This window comes from Diadema antillarum, unplaced genomic scaffold, assembly GCF_040938485.1.
Source record: "Diadema antillarum isolate AM-2024a unplaced genomic scaffold, OU_Dant_1.0 scf00000138, whole genome shotgun sequence".
In the NCBI taxonomy this organism is placed as follows: Eukaryota; Metazoa; Echinodermata; class Echinoidea; order Diadematoida; family Diadematidae; genus Diadema; species Diadema antillarum.
The window spans coordinates 599,518-610,503 of NW_027271027.1; the positions used below are offsets into that span (position 1 = coordinate 599,518).

Below are 10,986 nucleotides of genomic sequence, written 5' to 3' on the forward strand. Positions count from 1 at the left end.
AGACTTGTCATAATGCACTTGTGCACCAGACGTCACGACGGGTTATATTTGTAGTTATCCCTACATCTCCACCACACGCACTGCCACATGCCTTGGAACAAAAATACATTTTCATTCTGCACAGTTTTAACATAATTCACAGCACCATTATTTTTCTCAAAAACCATTTGTGAATAACTTGGTTCATTGCGACTGTAATGTGGAAATTTTCAAATTTCACATGTTTTTGATTCTGTGGAATCAAAATATAAAGTATTACATACAAGAAGCAAAATAGTTCATTGCAACTGATTTACATATTGCCCTACATCGACATAAATTTGAATAAGCAAAACATTTGCCTATTTCTATCTTCGCGCTACTTTCATGTCGCTAGAAATGTGTGAAAATTTCCACTCTGAAAATTTCCACTTTTGACGTATAGTGAATTCACTGTCTTCCCACAGGTTTGCAAGGTGCAGAGAAAGGAAAAATTAGAAAAGAACAAAATGTGAAGGTGATGTGCTGTGATTGACAATAAAACATTTATGATGATTGATTGACATAACTCAAATGAACATTAGATGTGTTGATTTCAGTCTTGAGTCTGTTTATATTGCACTCTAATTTCTTGCAGTCTTTCCCAGTAAAAACTGAGATAACAATAATGAACTATTTCTAATGCAGGCTCTGTGATTGGCAGCATGACACACATGGCGGAGTGCAATCCACCAATGGGAATGGACGAATGTGATGAGGATGTGCCCCCAGCCCCACAGATGTTTTCAGCCATGCAAGGTTTGTGGAACACAGATACAATCTGTCCAAGTAAATGAAAAAGGTTGGGTAGGCAGGGAAGGATAGCTTTGGTGATAATACTTTTGAAAAGAAGATAAGTTACAGCGTGAAAGGAAGAGATGCAATAGTTAAAATTAAATCCACTTACTGATCATGAAAGTTTCTAAAGTAACATTGTTCTAATTCAGGGGTTCAAAATTAACTGTTAAACTGCTGCTGTCATGAGCCACTGCCGTGATTTGGTGGAACAGTATTGGGCAGCCCTTGATATCCCATTGCATGTTATACCACTTATTTCAAAGGTTCTCTCCCACCAGTAGTAGCTGGTTTTATGACATCTGTATTGACAACTGTACGAGCCTAGGGAGGGCAACATATCATTACAGAAATTATAGTGACTTGCTGTCCGTTGAGCTATAGTTTCATGATCACTCTATGGTGTGATCTTTCTCTGTTGCGAATGTGATCAAGCAGCACACTGACCACAATCTGCCCGATGGTCTTATCCACTGAAATTAGCCACAAGGGCAAAACTATGCATGAAATTTGCCTAAATATCACCTTGATAGAATTTCTTTCATCCATTTCTGTCAGTTAAATAACCTGTTTATGGATCCATCCCAGTAAAAGGATACAGGACCTCAGCCTGGGCAGTGGGTTCAGCAACATTTAGTGCTGTCTACACAGTCCCACTCATATATTTTTCATGTTTGTGTAGTTTCCATGGGCATTAGAGAAGCATGATGGGAAGTGACAAATCATATGTCATTATAAGTCTCTAGAATTGATAAATCGTATATGATAAACCTTGTAGTATGCTCCAAATCACATTCTTTGGCATTTCTGCTACCAAAGCATTCTATTTGGATGATCTCCTGTCGACACAGACTTTTGCTGTGGACAAATTTGCTGGTCCCTTGAATAGGCTCCACCACCTGTTGTGAGGGCCTTCCTGTCAGTAAATATGTGCAGTTAGTACACCAAAAAGTGTGGTAATCAAACCTTGTTCTTTCTCAATAATGTATCACCCCAGCCGCTTCCATGCCCCGCCCATCGAGCCAGGAGTTCCGACGTGTGGCAGGCCAGACACTCTCTCAAAGCCAACAGAGCCTTGTCTCTGCTGGGGGCACCCAGCTGATCCACCGGAGCCACCCCCAGCAGCCGGCCAAGCCACAAGCTGGCACCAGCATAGGCACCACTCCAGCACCTCCTGGAGCAGGATCCGTCAGTGGCAATGGAATGACGACAAACAAACCAAAATATATTCTTGGTGGAGACAGGTCAGTGGAAATAAACTACATTTTAATTTGTTGGGAAAATGCAGTATGGTATCACCTAGATGATTTTTCAATCAGTAGCTACTGCCTGTAGATGAAGAAAGCAATAATGGATTTATGATTGATACTTTGTATAGCAAATATTTTGGGTGGTTTGATTTTCATGAAATTTCGCGAACCGACTGATGTTTGTGACATGAGCAACATGCAAAAATATTTCCATCTGAAGCAGAAATGCCATGCATAATATCCCCAACATGAAAAACTGCCAGTTGTGTCTCTTGAAAATGCAGTATACTTATTATTCTGTCGTTGAGGTTGTTGATTGTAGATTTAACCTTCGCATAATTGTGTGACAAGTACTGATCTGCAAAATATGCAAGCAAAAGATATGTTGTGTACAATATTATCACAGGTGCAGCAGCTAATTTAAAGGCTTATTGAGTGTGGTGATGTGTTGAATATTCATTTGATATATGTATGTGTCTCTGTTTGTTCTCCTTACAGCAGTTTTGAGCGGATGTCTTCCCAAGATTCCTCAAGCTCGCTACCCAGCACCTCATCCCTGGGGAGCCCCCAGCAACCCCAGGGACCACCTCTCCCTCAGACGGCCTCCACATCGTCACTAACCTCCTCCCAATCTCAAGGCATGGGTGTTTCTCCTCCTCCTCCTTACCCCAACCCTAACCACCCTGGCCATGTTGCCACCAACCCATCCTTTGTTGCTGCCAGTTCAGTTGTTGCCACCACTAGCCATGCCCCACATCCATCTAACCACACCACTCATCCACATTCCACTCAGCCTCCCCATCCATCCGCCTCTGCTGCCCGCCATTCATATCGCGACAAACGCTCCAGCACGCACCCCTTACTTAACTTCAAGCGCAATTCTTTTGACTCTTCTTTTCCTCCCTACTCCGCCTCCACCCTGCCCCCATTGGACAGTCAGTCTACCTCCCACTTGCCCAACTCTCGCTCCGACTCCACCCTATCTGCCCTGGGTGTGCAGAGACCACTGAATGGCAGGGGTCGAAGGGAAAAGGACTCATCACGGGTAAAAACAGCCAACAAAAACAGCACAAAGCTGAGAAGAGGTGTGTAGGCGTGCATTTAGCTTTCTTATTGTATGTAAGGTATGCTCAGTAGTTCAGATTCAATTCAGGCATAAGTTGTACTCCTGGCTACATCACAAACAAACAAAATGTGAGAAATGGACACAGTACAAAAAAGTGGACATTAACCTCCCTGTAAGAAATGCATGTGAGATTCAAGAAGTATGGCATGAAAGTGAATACTAAAAACTTGATGGAAGTTGACAGCAAATGCACAAAACTTGTCTTGTGTCAGCATTGCACAGATTTTACAGCTGGTTCTCTCCTGAGGTGCTTATAGAAGCAACCACGCGATTACAAAGAGAAAAAGTGACTTCTTGTAACACAGTATTTTTACTATTCATGATAGTTTGCACCTGTGCTTTTGGCTAATTTCCATCACTGGTTGTGAATGGTCTAGAAAACAGTTATTCCTTCTGCTGCATGAGTGTTGTAAGCACCGGCAAAAGCAAACTAAATTGTTTCCTAATGTCAGGCATGGAGAAAAAAACCTCAATAGAAAGAGGGTCATGTTTCAAGTTAAAGGGTGTGACCCATGTGGTAAAGATACGTGTTCTGTGATGAGATTTCATGAGGCTAGTTACTCATCTTTTGGGGAGAAGAGATAGCTGAAAGAATAGCATTAAATGTCAATCTCAGTTTCATAAAGATTATTGGTTCTCATATTTATGCAGATATTTAGAAAAAACACCAAAAAAAACTTACTTCCTGATGTGGGTCTTAAAAATCATTTTGTAGTTTGCTGTGGTAGATAGTATGAGAAGAGTCAAGAACTTAGCGTATGGAGTGACATGTACAGTGTTCCCACTAACGTGCATCTTGTTGCTAACTTTTAGAGGAAAATTCCCTTGGCCGAAGAGGTATGTATGTATGGATGGACAAATACACCATATACATGAATCCAAAAATGTACACAGTGTACAATATGTGAACTGCACATTGGTTTCTCATTCACTTGAGACTTCTTATGAACACTGGTAGTGACAAACCCCAGGAGTGTGCACACCGAGCCTTTCACATGTTACAAGATTGAGACCGTGTCGTGAGATTTGGCAGATAATCATATAGTCATGGCGTGGAACCCAAAGAGATCAATGACTGTCACATGAGCCTGATATTTATGAGAATCAGAGTGTCAAAATGCTGGAAATTTTGGAGATTGAATGGCTGAATAGTAATAATTTTTTTTTTTTTTAAAGTATATAATGTCCAGTGTACTGCTATTGAAGGTTGTATGGCAGTCATGGAGAGAGCAAATCTTGTTGGAGCATACTCAGACCTCAGATTTGGATGAAAACGTCATATTTGGATGAAAACTTCATACTTGATATGACTCTGCATATGTCTTCATTCACTCCCTTCAAGCCCAACACACAAACCTTATTTTGATGCTGAACTTGAAATCAGATCTTCCATACTCATATATTTTTCCTCCTGTTTTGTTTGTTTCTCATTGACAAAAATGGCAACAAATGCACAAATAGAACATTTTAAAGGTACTTTTTACAATACACTTACAATGCATTTTTGTATTTACTACTCTTTCTTGCATTTTCCTCGGACAAATGTTTGCCCTGAAAGACAGTGCATATACCCTACAATGCTACCTCTCATGCCTCTCTTCTAAAAGCTACACTTTCTTGAGCATTTACAAATTTAGTGTTATCACTTTCAACAGTTGTACCTTGGTATTCTCATGCAGTAATGAAGCAGCTTGTGCGTACCTGCCAACTGTTATAGGAACAGTCCTTATTTCTTGGGACAGAAGAACTTTCATTCCACCTTGTGTTCCAATTCTTGTCAACACCTGCTAATAGTGATGTATTGAGAAGATGGATGAAATTCCCATTTCTGCATTATTTTCTTCCAGTTATTCCTATTTCCTGAATTTTAGGGTTGGCAGGTATGCTAATATACAGCATTTGTAGCAAACTAGCAAATTTACTGTGCAGAATTAAAGATTTGCAACCACTTCATCACCTCCTGCTAAGACCATTCCAGAAAACTGTTGAAAGCTTTGTAGAACAGATTGCTTTTCCCATATCCCACCCTTTCCCCTATAAAAATCTACCAGCCTGGATTTTAATTGAAGAGGGAGAAGCCAAACATGGAGTATTTTGGTGCTGTGAGAAAATGAAATTCTTGTAACAAAACGCTTGAAGTGTCATTGGCTAGGAGTCTACCAAACCATATTCTGCTTAAAAAAAAAAAAAAATGTAAATTCCAGCTAACATGTAGCAAAAATCTAAGACAGGATTGATGACAGTATCTGAGATATTAAAATAGATGAGCTTGGTTTCAGATTCCAAACATAATGGCTTTTACCAAAACCAAATGAAACTGTGTTGGCATATTCCTCAATGTTGTGTCTTGTTGCTGAAGCCAGGGCAGCTCTGCATACAGGAATTGGGGGGTCTAGGGCAATTACCCCCTTGGCAGTTGCCCCAGACCGTTTCCCTGACCCTAACCCTAATGCTAAATCCTGAACCTAAACCTAACCCTAACCCTTAACCTAATCTTTACTCTAACCTATCACTAGCCAGTATTTAGCCGGTGGTTAGTTGCCCTCGAGGGGCAATTGCCCTGACACAGAATTGAGCTCTTGCAAAATAGCATTTCAAATATTTACCTTCAATTAAGAAAGAGAGGGGGAGCCAAGGTAGTTAGTACTCCATCATAAATTATTGTCCAATGTATATCAAAGTCTAGAAAAGAGGCTGAACAGAAATATTAACCACCTTGTCGCCAAGTAATACATAGTGATTAATTTGGTCACTGCCATATTAAACTCTGCTCATTTTTGAAAATCTTGTGTTTTGACCAACACAGTGTTTTACATACACTCGTATAAATTCTTTGAAGTACTCCTTTGCCTCATCTGCATATCAAAAGAATCTCTGCAGTCAGGCATGGCTAGATCAATCACACACATGCTGGAATGAAGACTATCTATTATTGGCATCATCTTCCGAGTTAAGACACAGTTTTTGAAGCCTCTGTGTCTCCTACCATTGGTATAACAGTGTACATTGCAGTGGCGGATCCAGAGGGGGGCGCAACTGGCGCAGGGCCCCCCCCCCCTTATTTTTCGTGAAAAACAAAAGAAATAAAAAGAAAAAATATGAAATGAAACCCGGAAATGCCACCAGAAATATTAGTCACGCACCCCTTTACAGAATTCCTGGATCCGCCCCTGCATTGAGCTTGAGATGGCTACTTACATTGTACCTGTTATGCTTTCCCTGTCATGAAATCATGCCTGTCTATCCAAATACAGTGTATGTGAGTGCTTGTAAGTGCACAAGAAAATGCAATAGCTAAAAGCTTGAAGCTTTGTACATTGTTTCAAGCAATCACTCACATCATACTGGGGCATAACAAGAGTGGCTATGCAAGTCAGTTCGTCTGTTGAGTATATTACTGCCTTGATTCTGGTGTAGAGACGTCGTGCTCATGCTCATTTATGTCCCAGATATTTTTAGGAGCAGTTTTCTTCTTTTTTTCACCTTCAGTGTCAAACCAAATAATCTAGATGGCTTCTCACAATCTTGATCTGCCTGCTAACTTTATAAATCTAGGTAGTTAAGCTTTAGTGCTCAGACATGTTAAGTACTGGTATCTGGAATTTTCAGTGAGCAATATGTTACATTCTTCTCACCAATCCAACCACCCACATGATTAGCGGGAGTGTTTTAAATCTGACACAAACACAACAATAGCTGCTATGTCCACCAGCCCCCCCCCCCCCCCCTTCCCCCTCCACTCCCTTGCTGTTCAAAAGGTGCTTGCTTTTACATATTCACACATCGTTTATAGCTTTGAGTTGATCTTTGAGTTGACAGCATGTCTGTTTATTTACACTAACTTCACCCATTTACCAAGGAGAATTATTGAATGCGCCATTTGGGTTTAAGTTGAACACATAACACCTAACATGTAGTTCTATAAGTTTGGTTGCATGGACCATTTTGTTGTCAAGGGCAGATTTAACACACATGTATGAAGACCTCCATAAAAAAGATAGCAATATGCAAATCACATCGTAATATGGTGTAGATGTTGTAGAAGTGGGAACAGACATAATAAAAATTCATATTTCATGGTGATGTATGAGGAAATGCCTGTCATGGATTTGACACTGGTGTGTAAATTATATTTCATAGTGATTTTCAGTGTATAGTAGGGAAAAGATAGGTATTACATAGTGTAGATATCGGACAGCTTTTCAATGTGCATCAATTTCAGAGAGAGCCATGAAAGTTTTGACATGAATCAGACATTTGATTTAACAAATTTGCATGTCAGTTTGATTGTCTGACATAGATGTCTTTAGAAGAGCTAGTGGTACACCAGAATCTATGTGAATAAAACATTTTAAGTTATTTAAAAGACAGAAAAACAAATGAAATTATCCCTTGGAAGGAATTATAATCCCATCTTTAATGCCAGTATTTTTGATATTCATTGTTAATTTTCTGTACACTTGCAATTTTTATCACTTGATGTGCCTGCCTCACTATGCATAATAGTTATAGAGAGCTTAGCCACAAGCAGTGTGCAGCTGGTACAGTATCTCTTACCTAGGTACTCGACCCCAGCACTTTGGTCATAGGTGTACCAATCAAAATGCTGATCCTTGATGTGTCAAGCATATGGGTGTGCAAAGAAGCCAGTTAATGGCCCCCAAAGAAACAACAATTATGACAAGATAATGACTTTGCAGTAACACTATAATACTCTCTATTTTCATCAACCTTAAAAAGAAAAATGACGAAAATTACAGCTTTGTGGGATTACATCAAATAAATGATATCAAGCAGTACCACTAGCTTAATGTCACTGACTTCAATGCCCTACTCACTGCTGCCGCTTCACAAAAAAATGACACACAATGCATTCTAGTTGAGATCCTATTCAAGAACTTTGACTGTATTTTATTCCAGTAGTGATAGTGAAGGATTGTTATTATTTTTTTTAATGAGACAAATGTAATATGCCCCCAAAATATTGAACTTTGGACTGATAAACCTCTCCTTAACGTTGATGGAACCCATGAACTGAGAGTAGATCTGTGAAAATCATTCTGCCTGCTCTTTTTCTGTAGGTCATTCTTTCTCTAACAGTTACAGAGCTTTGTGTGTTTTTATTTATAGTTGTTGAATTCAGATTCCACATTTTTAGATGAATTGAATGTGAATGTGATGTGAATAGAAAATTGATTTTGTCTTGCTGTATAATTAGTTTTTCAAATTCTTTTCTTATTGTGCCTGCCTGCAAATCGTAGCATGCTTGTTTTTATCAGCTTCTTTCTGATGTGCCTTGTTACTTTGGGTGTCACTATCAAAATATGTGTACAGCATTGTGCCTTAGTGTAAGAATGCAGGAAATGTCCCACCTTTTAGAGGAAAAATTTACACTTTGCAGGTCAGACCTATATACACCCACTTCTTAGTAATACTTTAATCAATGACAGGGCAGCTCTGCCTTATCTCGCATGATGTATCAAGAAGGGGACGTAGTTGTTTGAATGCATTCAAAATGGTTCATGTACTCATATCCAATGCGTTTGAACTGGAAATATGTCAATGAACAGCACTGATATATTGGTTTGAAATTTATGTAAACTGGCTTGTTCAATTTTGTTGTTAATATGATTATCATGTAGCTTATATAAAATTATGAACTTAATACCTCTACTCACAAAAACCATTTGGTATGGGTGAACATGAGATCACTAATTTCTGACAGACTTTCTTGGAACATCAGACATTTGCAGACAGCCGTTCTCAAATCCCCCCCCCCCCCCCTAAAAAAAAAAAAAAAAAAAAAAAAAAGTTCAAATTAAATGATTTTTTTTTTTTAATTTGGGGTAGGCAAGAGGTAACATTTCAGGGCTGACTATTTTTAGAAGTGAAGGTTTACTTGCAAAGTGACTTAGTTTGAACCTTTTGGTAATTGATCTCATGAAGATTTTAACAAGACTTTTGTGTAGCTTAAAAATGTTGTCATGAAGTTGCTACAATGTCTTGCAAATGCCTGGTAATGGATTACACACCATTACATAAATTCAATAACATTTGATAATTGGTATTATAAGAAGTACATGCATGTTTTTTTTTTTTTTTTGTGTGTGTGTGTTTTTTTGTTGATAGCGTAGGGTTCCTTAAAATGCTCATCACTGTCTTTATATGTGTTGATGGTGGTCTTTCTCATTCCTGTTTGCGTTCCTCCAGATCAACTCAAGAAGTTGGGCATGATGCCAACTGCAGAAGAGGAAGTGGCTTCATCCAGTGATGGCGACATTGAGGTCACCAAGAAAAAGCACAGGTTACGCCTGCCACGGCTGGGAACAAAGCAAGACAAGATCAAGACCAGCTGATAATCGCTTGCTGCCCAAACTAGGACTTGTTAAGAACTGCCGACATAGAACGAAGTGCATCGGACTACATGAAAGCCAGGCACTGCACCTGTGACTGCGTGCATTTGTCCACCATTTCATAGAAAGAGACGATGATAGAAGCACAGTGCTGACTTTTCTCTGTGGGATATGATTGCACTCTTGTCAGCTACAGAGAAATCACTGAAATCTGCTTTTATGTGTAAACCAACAAAAAGAAAAACACACACAAAGAAGAACAATAGCTGCATCAAGTCAAAATTGACCAAAGCAAATACAAGCATACCAGCTAGTACAGAGCTACCATAGGAAGGAGACAGGAGTTTGATGCTACACATGAAATGAAATGGCAAGGATACATCTTTAGTACTCAATGACAAAATATTAATATGGAGTTCTTATGATGTTTTGCGCTGTATGTGTCATTGTTTTGCTCTTGCCGTTTATCACTGTGCTTGAATGATACTAGCATGTGGATTCCTTGTTTCACCTCATGTGACCATTACAGATTAGTTTTAGTGTCCTTCAGTGTCCACTGTTAATGAGAGCTTAGCATTGATCAGAGTGACTTTGCAACAACTCATTGGGTATAGAAGCATTTAAGGGAAGTTTTGCAACATGTGCAGGTTGACTTATAATAAAAGAGAATAAAATCAAGAGAATGATGGAATTAACAGTAAAATATATATAAAACAAGAGAATTGACTTTCGAATTTGGCATGTGCTTGTGAAACAGTAATATCAGTGGCAATGATATGCAAACTAGATGAAGTCATACCCTCATCAGTCTCTCAGTAGCTTGCTCATACATCTTTGCTAAATTTCCTTATTTGAATAGAATTTAAAGATTCTTCACATCAAATTACTGAAAGTCTGTAATCATCTTAAGCTCAATTTACCCAAGAACCCCGTGGAGCTATTGCATCCATTGTCTGTGGGATGTACATTATTGTATGTTGTCTATACATTTTTACAATTTCACCCATTTTTCTTTAGAAGACCCATTGTCTCATTCGTAAGCAAACTTGTCACAAATCATTCTTAGTGATGGAGGATAAAAAGTTGTTCAAACAGTTCAGATGGCCCCCATAGGAACCCAGGCACAGGGCCCTTAAGGCCCAAAGGTGACTTAATTACAAAGATTTTCTTCCTCAGATCCAGAAGAAATATAGTTCAGTGGCATTGCTTTTCGATGATATCAAAGCTAGTAAATACAAGTTGTCCTTAACAGTAGCAGTTGTGCCTATTTTGTCACCTAAGATTTACATTTTATTTTCATGATTTCAGATTTCACCAAACTTGGAAAGAATCATTCAAAGGGGCAGGTTGATATAAAAGTTGTCCAAATTGCGGAAGTGGCCCCAGGGGGTATGGCAAGCTCAAAGAGCCAAATCTGTGTGAATTTTAGATATGTTTTTTATTT

The 10,986-nt window shown here is 39.0% G+C and overlaps 1 protein-coding gene across 1 annotated transcript in view; it reads left to right on the plus strand.

The window, feature by feature from the left end:
- The window catches only part of LOC139721091 (stromal interaction molecule 2-like), a 94,838-nt gene extending 84,468 nt beyond the window's left edge, over positions 1-10,370 (plus strand). The window contains exons 11-14 of the mRNA XM_071632421.1: positions 667-777; positions 1,811-2,057; positions 2,562-3,148; positions 9,400-10,370. Of these exons, the coding sequence (XP_071488522.1) occupies positions 667-777; positions 1,811-2,057; positions 2,562-3,148; positions 9,400-9,545 (1,091 nt within the window). The 3' untranslated portion in view covers positions 9,546-10,370. The remainder of the gene's footprint in view (positions 1-666; positions 778-1,810; positions 2,058-2,561; positions 3,149-9,399) is intronic.
- Positions 10,371-10,986: the final 616 nt, after the last annotated feature.